Source organism: Globicephala melas, chromosome 21 (assembly GCF_963455315.2).
Source record: "Globicephala melas chromosome 21, mGloMel1.2, whole genome shotgun sequence".
Classification (NCBI taxonomy): Eukaryota; Metazoa; Chordata; class Mammalia; order Artiodactyla; family Delphinidae; genus Globicephala; species Globicephala melas.
The window spans coordinates 25,772,077-25,790,935 of record NC_083334.1 but is presented as its reverse complement, the minus strand read 5'-3'; the positions used below and the strand labels follow the sequence as shown (position 1 = coordinate 25,790,935).

General features: G+C 49.7%; 1 protein-coding gene across 2 annotated transcripts; it reads left to right on the top strand.

The window, feature by feature from the left end:
• Positions 1 to 1,941: 1,941 nt before the first annotated feature.
• Positions 1,942 to 18,493, top strand: RNF122 (ring finger protein 122). 2 transcript variants are annotated; one of them, XM_030833002.2, is made up of 6 exons: positions 1,942 to 2,383; positions 9,141 to 9,297; positions 14,746 to 14,791; positions 15,110 to 15,151; positions 17,042 to 17,121; positions 17,392 to 18,493. In XM_030833002.2, exons 1-6 carry the CDS (start codon positions 2,359 to 2,361, stop codon positions 17,504 to 17,506), a joined length of 465 nt encoding a protein of 154 aa, XP_030688862.1. In that variant the 5' UTR covers positions 1,942 to 2,358; the 3' UTR covers positions 17,507 to 18,493. The 2 variants fall into 2 exon arrangements, with proteins under 2 accessions (XP_030688862.1, XP_030688855.1); XM_030832995.3 differs by having other exon boundaries at positions 1,948 to 2,383; positions 17,039 to 17,121.
• Positions 18,494 to 18,859: the final 366 nt, after the last annotated feature.

Below are 18,859 nucleotides of genomic sequence, written 5' to 3'. Positions count from 1 at the left end.
AAAGAAAAACAATTGTTTTCAGACAATTATGTAAGTGCTAAACTATTTTTGCAGATTGCTAAGTGATCTTGGCCAAGTCATTTGATACCTTAACCATCATGCTTTTAAATGACAAAGTACTGATTCTCATAGTCTTATCTGAGTGTTACAAACTCTCAAGAGTCAGGGAAAGTACTTAGCTTCAATTAAGACATTAAGTCTAATAGGAAGATTAGATTGAGTCATTCTTATGTTTTCTTGTTTGCTTACTGTTTACCTCCTCATGCAATGTAAATCCCAGGAGAGCAGGCTTGAGGACATTGATGGGTCTCCAGTGAAACAGTTCTTGGCATAAAGTAGGCTCTCAGTGAATATGTTCTGAAAAAATTACAGACAGAAAGACAAAGTAAGGAAAAAGGAGGCAGAGGAAGAGACAAATGAAGGGACAGAGGGAGGGAGGGAGAAGGAAAGGAAGATAGAAAAAGGAGAGAGAAAGAAAGAAAGAAAAGGAAGGAAGGAAGGGAGGGAGAAAGAAAGAAAGGAAGGAAGGAAGGAAGGAAGAGAAAGGAGGGAGGAAGGGAGATAAAGAAAGAAAGGCAGGAAGAAAGGGAAAGAGAGACAGAAACAATGCAATGTCAGGTAAAAGAAATCATCACATTGGACAGGAAGTTAAGAGATTCAGCCTTTCTTCCAACTACTATTTCTTCAACACCTGTGTGGTGCTAGATGCTGAAGATGCTGCCCTTATGGTATTGCCAATGTGGATGTCTGGGTTTGATTCTGCTGCTCAGGAGCTTAGAGCCCTGATATGTCTACCTTAAGCTTAAGCTTCAGGCCTTAGTTCCTTGTTTATAAAACTGGGGGTGGGTGGTGGGGTGACGGCTCTCCAAAAATAAGAAGACAGCTAAAGCACTTTCCAGATCTCACCTTCCTAATTCATCTGCTTCAAATCCTGGCTTCAGTTCCCTCTTTTTTCTTTGTTTGTTTTGTTCTGAAAACCTTTATTTTTAATAGCCCCAAACTGGAAATAACTCAAATATCCAACAACTGGTGAACAAAGTTTTGTTATAGTCATACAATGGAATTCTATTCAGCTATTTATTTTATTATTAATTTATTTACTTATTTATTTTATTGAAGTATAGTTGATTTACAATGTTGTTACTTTCAGGTGTACAGCAAAGTGATTGATATTCTTTTTCAGATTCTTTTCCATTATAGGTTATGACAAGATGTTGAATATAGTTCCCTGTGCTGTACAGTAGGTCCTTGTTGTTCATCTATTTTATCTATAGTAGTGTGTATCTGTTAATTCCAAACTTTTAATTTATCCCTCCCTCTCCCCTTTGGTAACCAACCATAACTTTGTTTTGTCTGTGAGTCTATTTCTGTTTTGTAAATAAGTTCATTTGTATCATTTTTTATAGATTCCACATATAAGGTTTATCATACGATATTTGTCTTTCTCTATCTGACTTACTTTACTTAGCATGATAATCTCTTGGTCCAACCTTGCTGCTGCGAAGTTCGCTTGGAAGCGAGCAAAGGAACGTGCGAGCCGCCACCTAGGACCAAGTTCTTGCCCTCTGGGCAGAAATGTAACCACTCCCCGGAGCTGGCTTCTCAAAGAGCTATAGAAATGCTAAACAGTAACAGATCTGGAGGCAGAAAACAATGTGGCACTAATTGTTCCGTTTCCTCCGCTTTCCTAGCGGGGGAGGTTGGCCCCGGCTGCTCCGGCCATCCCACCGCGCCGCGCGCTTCTCTCTCAAGTATCCCAAGGACTGGGAAGCTGAACTGGGGAGGCGCCCGAGGAGCAAAGATGCTCCCCACCCTCCGATCCGGGCAGACCTGCAAATAATGCCCGGGGACCAGAGGAAGGCTCCCATTGGCCAGAGGGCGGGTGACGGTAAGGGGGCGGAGTTTCCCGGGGCAGGGGGCTGGGGAGTATAAGGGAGGGGGGCGTGCGCGCACCGTGTCAGTTTCGAAGTCCCTGGCTTCTACCTTCTGCGCCCAGGCAACTGGATCGCGCCTCGGGCTAAGGCTTTTCCCTCCTCTGCCCACCGGGCGCCTCCACCCGGCCCTGCGGCGCCCCGCAGCTCCCCGCCCCCCACCAGCCCCGGAGCCCTTCCTGCTTTTCCTCCGCGGTGCTTTGATCCGGGGGCCCTTCTGTTTGTTTTCTCTTCTTTCCTCTTTGTTGCTCTAAAACCCACCTCGCCGAAGCCCCCCGCTGCGGAGGGAGTTCGACTTGCAGAGGAAGGCGGCTACCGCGCACCTCATCCGCCCCTCCTGCGACCCCGCCAGCCGGCGCGCCCACCCCGCGTGCCAGACCCGCCGCCTGCGTTCGTTCGCCTGAGGAAGCCAGCCGAGAGTTCATTGATGCACCCATTCCAGTGGTGTAACGGTGAGTCCCGGGCCGGGAAGGCGAGGGACGCGGAGCCGGCCGGAGACGCGGAGAGCGGGGCGCCAGGCTTCAGATCCGAGGGCTCGTTCTCCCTCTTGAGCCAAGTTTTTCCTGAAACGGGACCGGCGGGGAGGCGTCCTGGCGCCCGACTCTGCTCTGCACACCGCGGAATTTGGGGGGAAAAATATTCAGGTTTAACTCCAGGGCTGGGAAGGATCTCTTGAGCGGGCGGCGGGGGGGGCGTGGGAGCCGAGGGGTTCCCGGCCTTTGTGTGGCGGCTTCGCACTCCTACCCCCTTCCCTTGGCTTTGTGCGCTCAAACTCTGTTCTTTGTTGTGGTTGTCGGAGAATTAAATCCGCGCTCGGGCTCGGATCTCCTAGAGGGAGCTCAAGTTCCTGGCCTGAAACTTTTCAGGCTATTTTAAATATGTATACAGTGCGGCGTGCGGGGTGGCGCGCCGGGGCGGCTTCCTCTGCGCCTTTGTTGGCTTCGCACCGGCGGCGGAGGGGGCTTTGTGACGGTGGAAGACGCCGGACTAATGAGCGTGGCTTTATTGGATTGATAAAGCCTTGCAGAGTTTTCGGCGCCCGGCTACCCTTGAGAGCAGGGCTTGCCTGGACAGCTGTGCTCACGGGCCTCAAGGCCAGACTAGCTCCTGTGCCTCGGCGGTGGCCGCGCCTCCAGACCCGACCACCCCTCCCACCCCGGCCTGGGTGATGCTAAATTCATCCCACCTGAGGCTTTTAGCGGTTCAGGTGATGCATAGAGGTTGGGCTTGGGTCTGGTTCCTCTTCCAGGCTACCTGACCCTTCTGGGCGGGTCAGTTCAAAACTTCGGCTCCTAATACCCTCCAGTGGCCCTAGGATCTTGACTGCGTTGTTCTAAAGCTTGGAGAGTTTCTGGTGAAACGGGGGAGCGCGGCGGAGGCACTTCTGGTGAAAGGGGGAAGGGGACCGGGGGGACCCAAGCAGCTGGCTTTATCTCTCAGTAGGGTAGGCTGGCTAGTTAGGGGGGTGGGAATCCATTATTGAGAGCAGACTCTTGCCAGATCTTGCATTAATTATTTCAAGAGGCTTTTGTTTTAAGGCAGGGTTTGGGCAGCATGTGTATAAGGGGGCCCCCATCCCCCTCTTCCTCTTGCTGGTAGGATCTAATTTCCTGAAAATGAACCCAGCTGTGTGTGTGATAGGCAGCATTGCCTGAGTGGGGACGAGGGGGTGGGGTGAGGAAGGACGGTGCATCCCAGCATCTGGGAAAGATTCCTGTTGGCTGGGAAGGAGAAGCGTTTCCCAGATCCACTGGTCTTTCTTGGCCAGCCCTTCTCTTGACGTCACTCCAGCTCCCGGCCCGCTGCTCAGATACGAAACATTCTGATGTCAAGGCTTTCATAGGTCGGGGGAAACAATGGAACAGACTTCAGGAGAAGAACCAAGGTGGCCGTCACTAACACTAGCCTTTCTTCTGGGCAGCCCCCTTTCCTGTGAGGGTTTAGACCAGCAGAGGACTTGCTGCTTTATCTTTTCACTTCTTTTTTTTTAAATTTATTTGATTTTTATTGAAGTATAGTTGATTTACAGTGTTGTGTTTCTTTTCACTTCTTTTTTTTCAATTTTTTTTGTTTACTGAAGTGTAGCTGATTTACAATGTTGTGTCCACCTCTGCTGTACAGCAAAGTGACTCAGTTATTACACATATAGACATTTTTTTTATATTCTTTGCCATTACGGTTTATCACAGGATACTGAATATAGTTCCCTGTTCTTGTCATTTCTTTGTTTTTTTTTAAATTTTTAAAAATTTTTAAAATTTATTTTTGGCTGCATTGGTTCTTCGTTGCTGCGTGCAGGCTTTCTCTAGTTGTGGTGCCCGGGCTTCTCATTGCGATGGCTTCTCATTGCGATGGCTTCTCTTGTTGCAGAGCACGGGCTCTAAGCTCGCGGGCTCTACAGTGCAGGCTCAGTAGTTGTGGCTCACAGGCTCTAGAGCGCAGGCTCAGTAGTTGTGGCGCACGGGCTTAGTTGCTCTGCGACATGTGGGATCTTCCAGGAGCAGGGCTCAAACCCGTGTCCCCTGCACTGGCAGGTGGATTCTTAACCACTACGCCACCAGGGAAGTCCCTCTTGTCACTTCTTAAAGTGACAGAGAGATGACTTTTCTGACTCCAGTGAAGAAGCAATCCTTCTCCGCACACTTTTGTGAAAAATATCTAAAGCTCCTCTTTCCTGGGGTTGGTATTCTGTCCTTATAAGTTTAGAGGAAAAACTACTCCACTGTCAGGTTTTAGCCCAAGGTATACTTTTCTCACTTCTTTTTATTCAGAATGCAAGCAAATGGACCATCTCTTCTCAGCTATGAAGCTCTTCTCCCCCATACTTCTTTTTTTTTTTTTTTTTTTGCGGTACGTGGGCCTCTCACTGTCGTGGCCTCTCCCATTGTGGAGCACAGGCTCCAGACGCGCAGGCTCAGCGGCCATGGCTCACGGGCCCAGCTGCTCCGCGGCATGTGGGATCTTCCCAGACCAGGGCACGAACCCGTGTCCCCTGCATCGGCAGGCGGACTCTCAACCACTGTGCCACCAGGGAAGCCCTCCCCCATACTTCTTTATCACAGAAAGTCCCAAACTCACTGACTCAATCCTGGAGCCCCAGGGGAAGCTTCTCTCAGCAAGATAACATGGTCAAGATAAACTGATAAAGTGCTGAGGCCATAGTGCCTCCAGAGTGAATACATGTAAACCCTCTGCATTCGCTGTGGCCCTTGCTGTGCAAGTTCCCAGAACAGGGAACCCAGTGAAGTTCTTTGGGACCCTAAAGATGCCGGGATCCAGCTCGTGGAGAGCAAAGGTTAGACCCTCTTACGGCATCAACAACTGATGAGACAGGGTTAGGGAGATGTGCCTGGTGGGGAAGAAGGCCTCTTGGCATTGAGGACAGAGTTCCATGGAAGAGAAGCCGAAAGGCCCCTTTCCAGAGTAGACAGAAAACTGTCCCTCCCTGGCCAGTCCACCATGATGTCTTCATGGAAAATTGATCTCTTTTGGCCCACAGAGATCAAATATTTAAGTGGAGGGTGAAGGAGTGGTGAAAACTTTCTAACCCAAGCTGGAGGCTCAGAAGCAAAGGCTGAACACAGTTTAGTAGCTCATTAATTTTTTTCCATCTTTAACCAAAAAGTCTTTTCAGGATAAGAACTACTTTTACTTTTTGTCTCCCCACAGTGCCTAGGTCGGTGTATAGATCAAGCCAGCAGCAGTACTTGTTGGTTGACTGGTCATCTGTTAGCTGAGGGCAGTTTCTGGGCAATTCTCCCAAACTTCAGTCTCTTACTTTGAAGTGGGAGCTTTTGCCAAGATGACCAGATCGTCTTGAGAAAAATCAGGAGTTATTTATCTGTTAACCAGTTATTGAAAACACGCCAAGCACGAGGGTAGGCACTGGAGAATGTACAGAAGTGCACTTTGCTGTCCTCAGACCTAGCAGCACTCAGGCTTGTTAGAATCCCTCATCTCTGATCTCAGGATTGTGTATAATCACACCTCTACCACGGGCCTCACTTTGTATGATGAAAACCTTTGTGTCTGTCTTCTTCCCTAGATGATAAAATCATCTTGTCTTTCTTCTTTGCTTTTTTATCTTCAGTGTCTGTTGTGGTACTTGTCATGTAATCACTGCTTAATGCCTGTTCTAGTTAAATGAAGTTGATTCTAGGAACAGTGGGGCAGCATAAGATGGTTACGGAGTGTGCCAGAGCTGGAACACGTGATACAGGCTGTGGGCACTATAGATTTCGGGGTGGGGAGTCCCTGGAATATCACAAAGACCGGGTTTGGGGGACTTTGGGGAAGGAGAGGGAGTTTCAGGCAGAGAAAGCTTCGTGAACGAAGGTGTGGAGGCAGGTGAAGATAGAGATGGGCAAGAATTAGAGAGGAGGCTGGCCCACCTGGGGTGATGCTGGAGGATACTGAGTCGGGGAGGTAAAGAGGGGACCCAACGCACACGTGTTTAGGAGGACTTGAAGCCAGTCATGAGTTCGGGAAATACATGCTAGAAACCAAGTGGAAGGAAATGTCAGACATGTGGGCTAAATTAGAGGAGGGACTAGACATCAATTAATAGGCACTTGGAGTAGAATTGGGCTCCAAAGTCTGTCTGGAATAGAGACTTGGCAGTACAGTTGGCACCCAATCTGAAAGAGGTTTGGAGGGGGAGGTTCATTATATCGATCACTAGATTGATCTCGGGGATGAAGAGGGCTGAGATGTATGAGGTCAAAGATGACTCCAGTCTTTCAAGCCAGTCTTTTCTGCTGAGTTGGGGTTGCTTCGCTAATTACGGTGTAGGATTCCAAAGTGTATTAATGGTGATCTGTCTCCTAACCACGACGTCAGGAAAGTACTTAAAACCCACATTGAGGGCTTGAGTCTAGAGGTTCACCCACCCCCGCACACCTCGCAGGATCTCAATTCCTTGACCAGGTACTGAACCCGTGCCCTCGGCAGTGAAAGCACGGAGTCCTAACCACTGAACCACCAGGGGATTCCCCAGAGGGCTTTGAAGCCAGGCTTTCTTAGCTGTTTGACTGTACACACATTGTTTAATGATGATTGAGTCTTTTTTCCCCATGGCGGGGTGGGGAGTAACATTTCACAGTGGCCTTATTACGAAGGTTAAGTTATAGCTTGAGAATGTGCTTGGGTGATAGCAGGTGTATGGTAAAGTCTAGGCTTCTTGTCCCAGCACTTTCTGAAATCCAAGAGTTTGAGGCTTACCTTTCAGATCATTGATAGTTTTTGCCTGCAAACAGGAAAAAACACTCAACTGGCTTGTGGTTAAATCCTATCTTTTATTTTTCTTTATAAACATGATAGAAAATTTACTAATTCTCAGAACCAGTAGTCCCAAGATAGTGGCTCTAGGATTGCTTAATCCAGCAACTCAACCGACAACATCTTTCTTCTTTCCTTGTCCTCTCTGCCACCAGCTTGATATTGAACTTCTCTCTTTCCAGCTATAACTTGGCTGCCACCCTTCCAGCTGTTTTGGGGAGATGTGACCCGCCCACCCCCGCCAAAAAAAAAAAGAAAATCTTGTCTTTTCCAACAGATCTGCTCTTTGTTTCTTCAGCCAGAACTCTGTCACATACCTACCCCAAAACCAAACCCCTGGCAAGGGCAAGGTGATTACCACCTTTGGACCAATCAGGATTTAGCCCTGAGTCATGTGAGAAAGGGAAGCATCCAGTGGCCACCAGTGCTTCCCAAGCTGAAGGGACCTTGTTAAACTGTAATAGATTCTGAGTCATTTCAGTGGGGGTGGGCCCGAGAGTCTGCATTTCTGATGAGCTCTGGGGATGCCACTGCCATTAGGGGACTGCATGGCAAGGCTTTGAGTAGAAAGGGGGAAGGTGGCCAGTGAAAGTTAGCTGTAGCTCCCTGCCCTCACCCCCCGCGCCCTTCTGGAATGCTGGCCCAGCCTCAGAGTGAGCAATTTCTATTCTGGCCCTGGTGCAGTTTGGCTTCTGGAGCCCGTAGCTTAATAATGACAAATGACCTTTGCAACTGCACTTTGCAATTTACAAAGCGCATTTCTTACACCATCGTTTTCGGTACTCTCTGCACATTGCTTGTTTTCCTGTGACAAAGTGGAGCTTAGCGAGGTTAATTTAATTTCCTAAAGGTCACATAGCTAGGGAGAGGTGGGATTGGAGCCCAAGTGTACCTTTCCTCACCTAAGGCTCTTCATTTTCCTACTGCACTGTATAGGCTTCTCCCTGATGGAAATGAGTTTTCCATTTTCCGCCCATTGCCTGAATCCTTGATCCCCTAGATGGGGATGCTGGTTTAAGTACTGTGTGTATGATCCCATTTCGTAGATTGGTTAAATAATTTACCCAAGATCATGTAGCTAGTAAGTGTTGGAACTAGGGTACAGATATTAGCCCCTGGAATGTAAATTGGTGCAGCCACTACGGAAAACAGTATGGAGGTTCCTTAAAAAACTAAAAATAGCTATATGATCCAGCAATCCCACTCCTGGACATATATCTGGAGAAAACTCTAATTCGAAAAGATACATGCACCCTAATGTTCATAGCAGCAGTGCTTACAATAGTCAAGGCATGGAAGCAACCCAAGTGTCCATCCACAGATGAATGGATATGAAGATGTGGTATATATACATAATGGATATCACTCAGCCATAAAAAAGAATGAAATAACACTATTTGCGGCAACATGGATGGACCTAGAGATGATCATACTAAATGAAGTAAGTCAGAGAAAGACAAATATCCTATGATATCACCTGTATGTGGAATCTAAAATATGATACAAGTGAACTTATTTACAAAACAGAAACAGACTCACAGACATAGAAAACAAACTTATGGTTACCAAAGGGGAGAGGGAATCAGGGAAGGGTAAATTAGGAGTTTGGGATTAACAGATACAAACTACTGTATATAAAATAGATAAACAACAAGCACCTACTGTATAGCACAGGGAACTATATTCAATATTCTGTAATAAACCATCACAGAAAAGAATATGAAAAAGTATATATATATATATGTCTAACTGAATCACTTTGCTGTACACCAGCAACTAACACAACGTTGTAAATCAGCTATACTCCAATTAAAAAAAAAAGTAAGCCCCCGAGTCAGAGGTTTGCCGTTTCTCCCTGCATCCTTGCTCACAGAGTGGCCCCAGTGGTAAATTTCCCACTGTCGTAATACTTTCCCTCCCTGTTCTTTGCAGGGTGTTTCTGCGGCCTGGGACTGGTGAGCACCAACAAGTCCTGCTCGATGCCACCCATCAGTTTCCAGGACCTTCCCCTCAACATCTACATGGTCATCTTCGGCACAGGCATCTTCGTCTTCATGCTCAGCCTCATCTTCTGCTGCTATTTCATCAGGTGGGCGGCTTGCTGGCTGACCTGGGCTTGGGGGAGTCTAGGAGGCGGCGGCCGTGGGTCGGGTGAGCTGAGTGAGGCTCCAGTCGCAGAGTCACCAGCCTCCAGCCGGGGCCGCTGCTTTGAGGACAGGCCTTGGTCCTGCCCTTGGCTGGGCCCCTGAGGCCTGGTGTTTCTATTTACGTCAGCCTGTCAAGTTGTCGGAGAGCCGATAAGGTCAGCATGGGTCGGGCTGCGTTCCCACCCTTTGGCCAGTTATTCTCAGGTTGCCTAGAATGACCGTCCAGGTAATATCATCAGTGGTCCCTAGCTGTCTCTCTCCGCCCATTCACACTCTCTGGATGGCCAGGGACGGGAGGCATCGTTACACCAATGTCATGATCCTCTGCCCTCCTGGGAAGTCCTGCTGTCATCCCTCCAGATGCTAATATTAGCAAGCTGGAGTCTGCAGAGCTGCTTATTTGTTCTGCCTCGTAAGCTCTTATGTTTGAGAGAGAAAAAACCAAAAACCATCCCTTCTTGAGCGTGGCCGTGCTAGCCAAGCTCCAGGAACTGTTTTCTTCACTTGCAGACAAGGGAACTCGTGGCTGTTTTCTATCAAAAATGTGGGGCAGGGAAAAAAAAAGAAAAAAAAAAATGTGGGGCATGCCTGGTATTCAGAGTGGAAAATACAGTAGTGTTTCTGACTAGGGTGCCCTGTTGGTATTAACAATTCCTCATTGTATGGGACTGTCTTGTGCTTTGGGGAACACTGGACACCCCTGACCATTAGAATGTGCTAATGGTCCTGAGAGCCATTGTGATAACCAAGCCACACAACCCCCCACACACAAACACGTGATCACCCAACGCCTGGGTAGACGGATGTCAGCTGGGGTCTAGGCTGGTGTCTGATCAAATCACCTAAGAAGATTAAATTAAGATGAAGGAAAAAGGAGTTCCTGTTCCCCACTGAGATGTCCCAGTGGGTTTGAGTGCTTCACCTGGCAGGAGGCTGGGGGAAAGTAGATACTTGTCCGGATTCCTAGGGCTGGAGGAGCTCCCTCTTAAGAAGGGGAGGTGCGCGTGGGCCCTGCTCTTTTGTGCTCCCTGCTCTCTTGTGCTCCCCGTCCATACCTTGGGCTCCTTCTTTCTCAGGACTTTAAAAAGTCCCCGGGACTGGAATTTTCCACTTACAAGTCTTTGCAGAAGAGGTAGAGTCTAAAATTTGCATCTAATTAGTAAGTGAGGGTAGATTTCCCATATCTCACCACCCCTCCCCTTTCCCCAAGCCTGAGTTTTCTTCTGCAAACTCTTTCGTCTTCCTGACCACCAACCACTGCGCTCTCCCCATATGAAGCAATTTATACAACTCCCCGGAGACGGAAGATGGAGACATAGCAAAGATTTTTGTGTGACGCTGGCAGGAGGCTGTAAAACCAATTCTGTTTGGCCCCTGCACGCGCGCGCGCGCGCGCGCGCACACGCACACGCACACGCACACACACGCACACCCATGCCAGGCTGCAAACGTGGTCAAGAGAAGAAAATCTACAAAATTACTCTGAGCCAGTTTGTGGGTGACCGGGCTTCATTTCCCAATGCTGCCACTGGTAGGTGTGATCTTAGGGTTTTAGCTACTCTCTACTAGGTACCTTCTGTGTGCCAGGCATCATGGTCAGCATTTTGTAAAACATTTAGCTTACTTAGTTCTCAGAACTTGCCTCCAGTTTCGGTATCAGCCTGCTTCTGCTTCATAAGTGAGGAAATGCATATGCTCAGACAGTAACAGATCTGCCGACGGTCCTATATCCAGGAAGATGGAGAGGTGAGCTAGTCTGATGACAGTTAGGGAGAGTCTTTCAGATTCTAGATGTTGGTCTTCTCGGATTCCTCTTCCTTGAATGGGAACAGCTGTGGCATCCATGGCCACCGCCTTGCAGCTAGAGATTGTGGTCCTGCAGAAGGACGGGCTGGGAGCTCCGGGTATGGCTGATTTATTTTTTGTTTGGCTGGAGTTAAAGAACAGAGCTGCAACCACATGATACCAGAAGCTTTCCCCACTGCGGGGCTGCTCGGCGCCACCTGTTCCTCCTGCAGTAATCTGCCCCTTTGCCGCCCTGCCCTCTGTCCTGCAGTCTGCCCGAAGCCAGTTTGTCCCTGGCTTGCTGGCATGTGGCAGCCTGGGAGTGTCTATATATAGAAAGACACACAAGCACAGAAGCCACTTCCTCTCCCTGCTTCTCGGTTTCCTCCTCAGCCAAAATAGGCCCGTGACCCCCCTCCTGACCTGGTGAGCTCATCGGCCGAGGCCAGCCTCTGCTCCCCCTCTCTCTGTCTCCCTGCCTCCCATCCCCCGACCGCAGGAGCTGATCTCTGCCCTACACAGGATGGAGGGGCCCGTGAAGTACAACTGGGCAGGAAAGGAACCATTATTTTCGGGACCTGGCTGCATTGTTTGTTGCAAAAGGGGAAAAGCTGGGGAGAGCCCACTGGCAGTGGCTAGAAATGGTCTCATTGAATTCAGGGTATTTTTAGTTGCTTTGCTCACCCAACAGCTGAGAAGGCCACCTGTCCAGAGTTGTTGGCACTCGATCCCCTGCTGGGATGGCCCAGGATCTCCGCTTTTTGCTTTGTTTCCCTTGCAACCATTTTGGCCCCATTTCATCACAATCTACACCTTCCTGACATGGAACTCTACATGCAGAGTGAACATAGAATGCGGCTCTGAAGCGCTTGACTGTTCCGAGAGATAGTCTTAGGCTCTAAGAGTCAGGCTTTTGGAGGATCCTCAGGTGAGACCATTAAAGGGAGCTCGGCAGATGGAAGGGCGGAGGGTGGAGAAGGAGGGCACCCCAGGCACCCTACGACACAGCAAGCAGAAAGGCCCTGCACGTACTCTGTAAGTGTAGCCATGTTGCAGGCGAGGCTTAAGAGATGGACAACCCCTCGTTCTGAGTCAGGAAGCAACTCCTCACCACTTCCTTATTTACTCTGTACATACCTGCTAACAGAGCAGCTGCGTCTCCCTCAGAAGGCGGCTGTGAGCACCCGGCGATGAGATCACTTTCTTTCTTCCCCAGATTAACCCAATATCAGGCAGGTCGCACTTGATCATTTAAGCTTTGGGTACATCCTTCCCCGCCCCTCTCATTTGGAAGTGGGGACACAGTGTTTATATGAAAGTAGTACAAAGGTAAGGGTGGGGGCTTCCCTGGTGGCACAGTGGTTGAGAGTCCGCCTGCCGATGCAGGGGACGTGGGTTCGTGCCCTGGTCCGGGAGGATCCCACGTGCCGTGGAGCAGCTGGGCCCGTGAGCCATGGCCGCTGAGCCTGCGCGTCTGGAGCCTGTGCTCCGCAATGGGAGAGGCCACAACAGTGAGAGGCCCGTGCAAAAAAAAAAAAAAAAAAAAAAGGGAAGGGTGGAACGGTGCAAGCCCTGTTTAGGCCCTTAGCCCAACCCTCCAATGACCAGAAACTGTCCGATGCCACCCTCAGACCAAGGCAGGGGAACACCTGCCCCACCTGTCCCCTGACCTCCTGTTAGGAGCAATGGAGGTGGCGGCAGCCCGATCTTAACCTGTCCCCTGGCTGTGCATCAGCTACGGCTCTTCCAGACCTTCTGCACCCCCCTCTGCTCTGGTTCCAGCATCTCGGTGTTGCTCTTGGGGCATCTGACCTCGCTCCCTTCGACGGAGGCTCGTGGAGATTCCCTGCCTCTAACTCAGGCCAGCAATCTTTTTCTGCAAAAGGCCAGACGTTATAGGTTTTGCGGGTCATATGATCTCTGTCTGAACCACCCAGCCCTGCTGTGTGGAAGCAGCCACAGATGGTACCTAAGCTATTGGGTTGGCCAAAAAGAGATCGTTCAGGTTTTTCCATAAGATGTTGTGGAAACCCCCGAATGAACTTTTGGGCCAACCCAATATAACGTGGCTCTGCCCCAGTAAAATTTTATAGGCATTGAACTTGAGTTTCATATAATTTTAACATGGCATGAAATATTCTTTTGATTCCCGCTTTCGGCCATTTAAGAATAAGTACCGTTCTTAGCTTCTAGGCCCTGTGAAACAAGCAGTCAGCTGGATTTGGCTCTCAGGAGGCCGTGGTTTGCTACCTCTATCCTACCTAACCTGGTGGTTTTCTCAGGTTTCCTTCCCATAACACAGCTCTTTGGTAGAAATGAGCCGTGGGAGAGAAAGCCCCAAGTACAGGAGGACATAGAGCTCCCTGCGTAATTCAGAAGGTTTCCCTCACTGAAAATAAAACAGAAAAAAATAATAATTATTATGATCAATGTGTGATCATGGTCCTAGCCATCTGCATAGTAAGCCATTCAGAGTCGGAGGCTTGATGAAAGGGCGTTTCCCAAAACCATCTCATATTCTCAGGACCATGGTATGTGCCACCTAATTGGTGAAGCAGGCCACAGTGTGTGTTGGAGAGCTCGGCCTCTGTCATCAGATCGACTTTGATTCAAATCCAGACTCTGCTGCCAGCCAGCTCTGGCATTTGGGCAAGTTACTTAACTTCTTTGGACGCCGTGTTCCTCATCTGCAAAAAGGGACGTCTCTCCCTCTGGAAGTTGTTTGGAATTGGTGCAGACATCAGGCTTTGCAAATCCTCCATCACAATTATGCTCCTGCCATTAGTAACGGCGTGTTCTGGCCATTGTGTTTTGGCCATTGAGAGTCCAGTTGTATGCGGGCCACCAGCTTGAAACAAAAAGAGGAAAACAAAGAAGGAATTGCCTGTGTTGGCCTGGCGCTGTGAAGTGGGGCAGGCGTGTGCTCTGGTTCCAGAATACTTGTGTTCTCTGAGTGGAAAATTCCCCAGGCTCAACAGACTTTATCCTGCTCCCCTGGCTTGGTGCAAATGTCCCTCTTAAGAATATCTAACTTCTGGGAATTCCCTCGTGGTCCAGTGATTAGGACGCCGTGCTTTCACTGCCGAGGGCGTGGGTTCAGCCCCTGGTCAGGGAACTGAGATCCTGCAAGCTGCGTGGCACGGCCAAAAAAAAAAAAAAAAAAAATCTTCCATACAGTCAGCGAGCAGATGGTTGACCTGTATATTTGGGGAGCCTGAAGGAAGTGACCTACCAGAGACAGCAGGGAGGGTGAATGAACTATGGGTTGGCCAAAAAGTTCGTTCGGGTCTGCCATCGCGTCATATGGAAAAACCCGAACGAACTTTTTGGCCAACTCAGGATTAGCGCGCTCTGCAGAGACGCCCCCAATCTGGGGGAGCCGGCAGTGCGTTTTGAGGCAGTTGAACCTGAGTAAGAGTCTTGAGTCCGTAACCCACTCTGGTGACCTGCAGAGGGTCCCGTGCATACTCCATGTGTCTATGGGAAGCACACCTCCCCACCCCCAGAAGGACGCCCCAAGCAGCCAGCCGGCCTCTCCTGCTCTGAATGGCTGTTTGTGCAAAGACATAATGATCTCTTCTCTCCCCTCTTTCTTGCTTCCTCAGCAAACTCCGGAACCAGGCACAGAGCGAACGATACGGATATAAAGAGGTAAATAAAGTCTACGTGTTGCCCCGAGACCTCATCCACTATTAGCCCTGCTTGGGGAGGGGGTGTGGGGAGAGAGCAGGTTTAAGCTGGCCTGGCCTCCCCCTTGGCCTCACCTCTGGCCCCCTCTGAGGCTAACCCCTTTCCCCGTCCTCAAGTCTGGCTGGGCCCAGGCAGGGCCCAAAGCCCTCCTCCTTCACGGGAGGGTCACGGGGGCACTCCTGTGTGGGGCCAAAGACTCCCTCCCTTCCTTGGCGGCGGATACCACCTGGCCCCTGTGTTTGGTTGCGTCTGATACCAGGCCTCCACTTTTTTCCCCAGGTGGTGCTTAAAGGTGATGCCAAGAAGTTACAGTTATATGGGGTGAGTGCATTGGGACAGGTCGCGGGAGTGCCCGGCGGGTAAGGCAAACCTTCTCCAGCAATCTCAGCCTGACCTTTTCAGGAACCCTTTTAGTCCCTGCCTTCCTATTTCCTTGGGCCAAATAAAACTCATCCCAGGAGGTGATCAATATGCAGAATCCGTTATGTCTGGAACTGAACCAGCGCAGGCATAAAACAAAAGGATCACAAAAGGGTTTGGATACATGGTGTGACCGACGGCCCCAGGAAGCCCACTAGGCATAATCTTAATGGGGAAGACGGTAAGACCACTCCATGCCAGATTTCGGTGACTTTCCCCTGCTCAGACCCCAGGTCTTGGTCTGAAAGAGGTTACCTTTGTGTGTGCTCTGTCGTAGTGACTGGATCTGATGCGTGTGTCCAGCCCTGAGGTTCTTCCCTGTTTCCCTCCATTCCCCTCCCCTCCCGCATCACACCCACTCCCTGGGGCCCCTCAACTCTGACTCATTTAGGACTACACCATTTCCTCTTCCTTTCCCACCTATGCCTTTGGGGTCACCTAACTCATTTCCCAAGACTTCCTTCCATAACCACGGACACTCCTACAGAGAGCGTGTGTGTGGTTGTATGAGTGGGGAGGATCACAGGTCTCACTACACACAAGACTCTGCCTGGACATGGCCTCATTTCATCCCTCTTTTTGGGGTCCACTGTCATGATGTCCACAAGTTCCAATGTTTCTTTAGCTCTCCTCCAGAAGAGTAATTCAGCTGGGATTGAAGGGGTTATAATATATTGGAATGTAAGGCTGGACTTAAAGAATGTAAACCGGGGCTTCCCTGGTGGTGCAGTGGTTGAGAGTCCGCCTGCCGATGCAGGGGACACGGGTTTGTGCCCTGGTCCGGGAAGATCCCACATGCCGCGGAGCGGCTGGGCCCCTGAGCCATGGCCGCTGAACCTGCGCGTTCAGAGCCTGTGCTCTGCAGTGGGAGAGGCCGCAACAGTGAGAGGCCCGCGTATCACAAAAAAAAGAATGTAAACCATACAGCAGACCCCCCTCCTTTAGTTATTGATAAGTGCCCCCTCACCAAAGGTCCTAGGCTAGAAAGGCTTAAAAATCAGAACTACTCAGCCATAAAAAAGAATGAAATAATGCTCTTTACAGCAACATGGGTGGACCTAGAGATTATCCTCCTAAATGAGGTAAGTCAGAAAGAGAAAGAGAAACACCATGTGATATCACTTATATGTGGAATCTAAAACATGACACAAATAAACCTATCTACAAAACAGAAACAGATTCACAGACAAAGAACAGACCTGTGCTTGCCAAGGGGAGGGGGGGTAGCGGAGAGACGGATTGGGAGCTTGGGATTAGCAGGTGCAAGCTATGATATATAGAATGGATAAACAACAAGGTCCTATTGTATAGCACAGGGAACTATTATATTCAATATCCTATAATAAGCCATAATGGAAAAGAATATGAAAAAACATAATATGTATAACTGAGTCACTTTGCTGTACGGCAGAAATTAACACAACATTGTAATTCAACTATACTTCAGTTTTAAAAAAAAAGGTTCCTCTATAACAGCACTGCCCAGTGGAAATCTGAGGATAGAAAATGCTCTCTATCTGACCATCCGGTGTGGGGACCACTTGCCACTTCTCAGCTGTTGAGCGCTTGAAATGTGGCTAGTGTGACTGAGGAACTAAATGTTGAATTTCAGCTTATTTGGGTCGACTTAAATCTAAAGCAGTCCCCTGTGGTTCATGGCTACCGCCTGTCAGGGTGGGTTCTCTCTTGGGTGGATGTTCTCTCTTGGAGGATGAGGTGCTGGGTATTCAGGATGGAGGAGTGAGGCTCTCCCCCATCTCTTATCACGTGGCCCCTTTCTCCCCACAGCAGACCTGTGCAGTCTGTCTGGAAGACTTCAAGGGGAAGGATGAGCTGGGCGTGCTCTCATGCCAACACGCCTTTCACCGCAAGTAAGTGTCCACAGTGGATATGTGTGTCCCGGGGTGGCTTTGGAAGAAATAAGCAGGGAGCATCTTCCAGAGCCTCCAATCCCGACCCCTCCCATCTCCCCTTTGCCGGTGATGCCCTTCATCCTGTCTGGACACCAAGCAAGCCAGAGGGGTTAGACCAGGTTGAGGATAGAGAGGTTCTTGTCCTGAGAAGCAGCTGGGCTCCATGAAAAGACAGCTGGAGCAGATTGGTATCTTCTTAGGGAAAAACAGGTCGTCTCTTGCCCGCAGGTGTCTGGTGAAGTGGCTGGAAGTACGCTGTGTCTGCCCCATGTGTAACAAGCCCATTGCTGGTCCCTCAGAGGCCACCCAGAGCATCGGGATCCTATTGGATGAGCTGGTGTGAGTGCTGCCTTCATACCAAGGCCTGGAGAAGACCTCTAGCCTCACGGGTGCCTGGTCCTTCCGCGAAGCCGCAGTGCAACAAGACTGTTGGGTGGTGATGGGCATGCTCCCCTGGAGGGGCGGGGGTGCCGGGCTGGTCTTCCGGCCTCAGGGTGAGACTAGACTTGCCCACCTCTCTGCTTCCTGAAGCCTGCTTCCCTGCTACTCAGTTCTGATGGTCTTGCCCATCAGGACCACTGTATCCTGGTACTGGACTATCTGCCCGCCTTGTCCCTGCTCTGGGAAAAGAAATCCATTCCTATTTGGCCAAGAACTTAGAGCACACCCCCTTGACGGTTCTGCTGAGGAGGACAAGCTGCCCTGACCTAGAAGAAGGGATGAGATGGGCTCTGCCCCACCTGTGACCTCCCCACTCCTTCCAGAGGAAGGTTAGATGGGAAGGAAGGAAAGATGGAGGAACCAAGTGCCTCCAGTGGAAGCGAGGGAGGCTCTGTAGGAAATGGGAAGAGCAGGGATGAGCAGAAGAAAAGTCAATGTTTACATGGGACCTATGGAAACAAAGGCTGGCCGGCCGGCCTGCTGACTACAGAGGGGTAGAGGGCAGCCCCCTGCCCCTCCGAGATCTGAGGTGCTATCCGTTCCCTGTTCCTCGGTTGATCTCAGAGCTTCCTATTCCGTGTTGGGGTTTGAGTATCCACCGCCCCAGAGGAAGGGCTTGGTCTACACCCAAAAGGATTCCCAGGGGTTTTTTCTAAAGGAGCAAAAAGGGGGCCTGGGGATGGGGGTGTCTGGATATTAAGGTCGCGGTGGACACCCTCTTCCCCTTTGTAAATAGTATTTTTATACTTCATCCTTACCATCTCAGGCTTTATACATGGAATCCCCCAAATGGAAGGGGTAGGGGTTTTCTGTTCCTCCCCCAAGTGGGTGAGGGTGGGAAAAAGGTATGTATTTAAAGCAAATTAAATTTAATAACAAGTTTATCTAACCTTTTGCCTGTGGTTGTGGCTTGTGTCCATTGGCCCTTTTCTGCCAACAGAGGGAACAAGGTTCTTGAACTGCCTCTTCTCACTTTGCCATGCTCAGAGCAGACATACATGTGCACAAAGTTTCCTGATCCTTGACAAGAAGAATTCGTATTCATTATTACCTGTTCAGCTAGGTTAGGACTCACATCAATATGCTTGAAGACCTGACCGAGCCAGGCTCATTCACATGGTTTCTAGAATATTTTGAAAGAAAGCTGATGTGTGGTACCACAGCATTCCAGCTACCAAGACTTGTCATTCATAGAATTCTCCTTGTAATTCAAGCCACTGAGCTCTTAACACAGGAAAGGTCCACGTTGCTACCA

Bases quoted from the DNA above. Each gene is read 5' to 3' on its own strand.
- RNF122 (XM_030832995.3), top strand. From the start codon at position 2,359: ATGCACCCATTCCAGTGGTGTAACG. The intron at 9,298-14,745 runs GTGGGCGGCTTG...TTGCTTCCTCAG, and splicing joins TTCTGCTGCTATTTCATCAG to CAAACTCCGGAACCAGGCAC. The intron at 17,122-17,391 runs GTAAGTGTCCAC...TCTTGCCCGCAG, and splicing joins CAACACGCCTTTCACCGCAA to GTGTCTGGTGAAGTGGCTGG.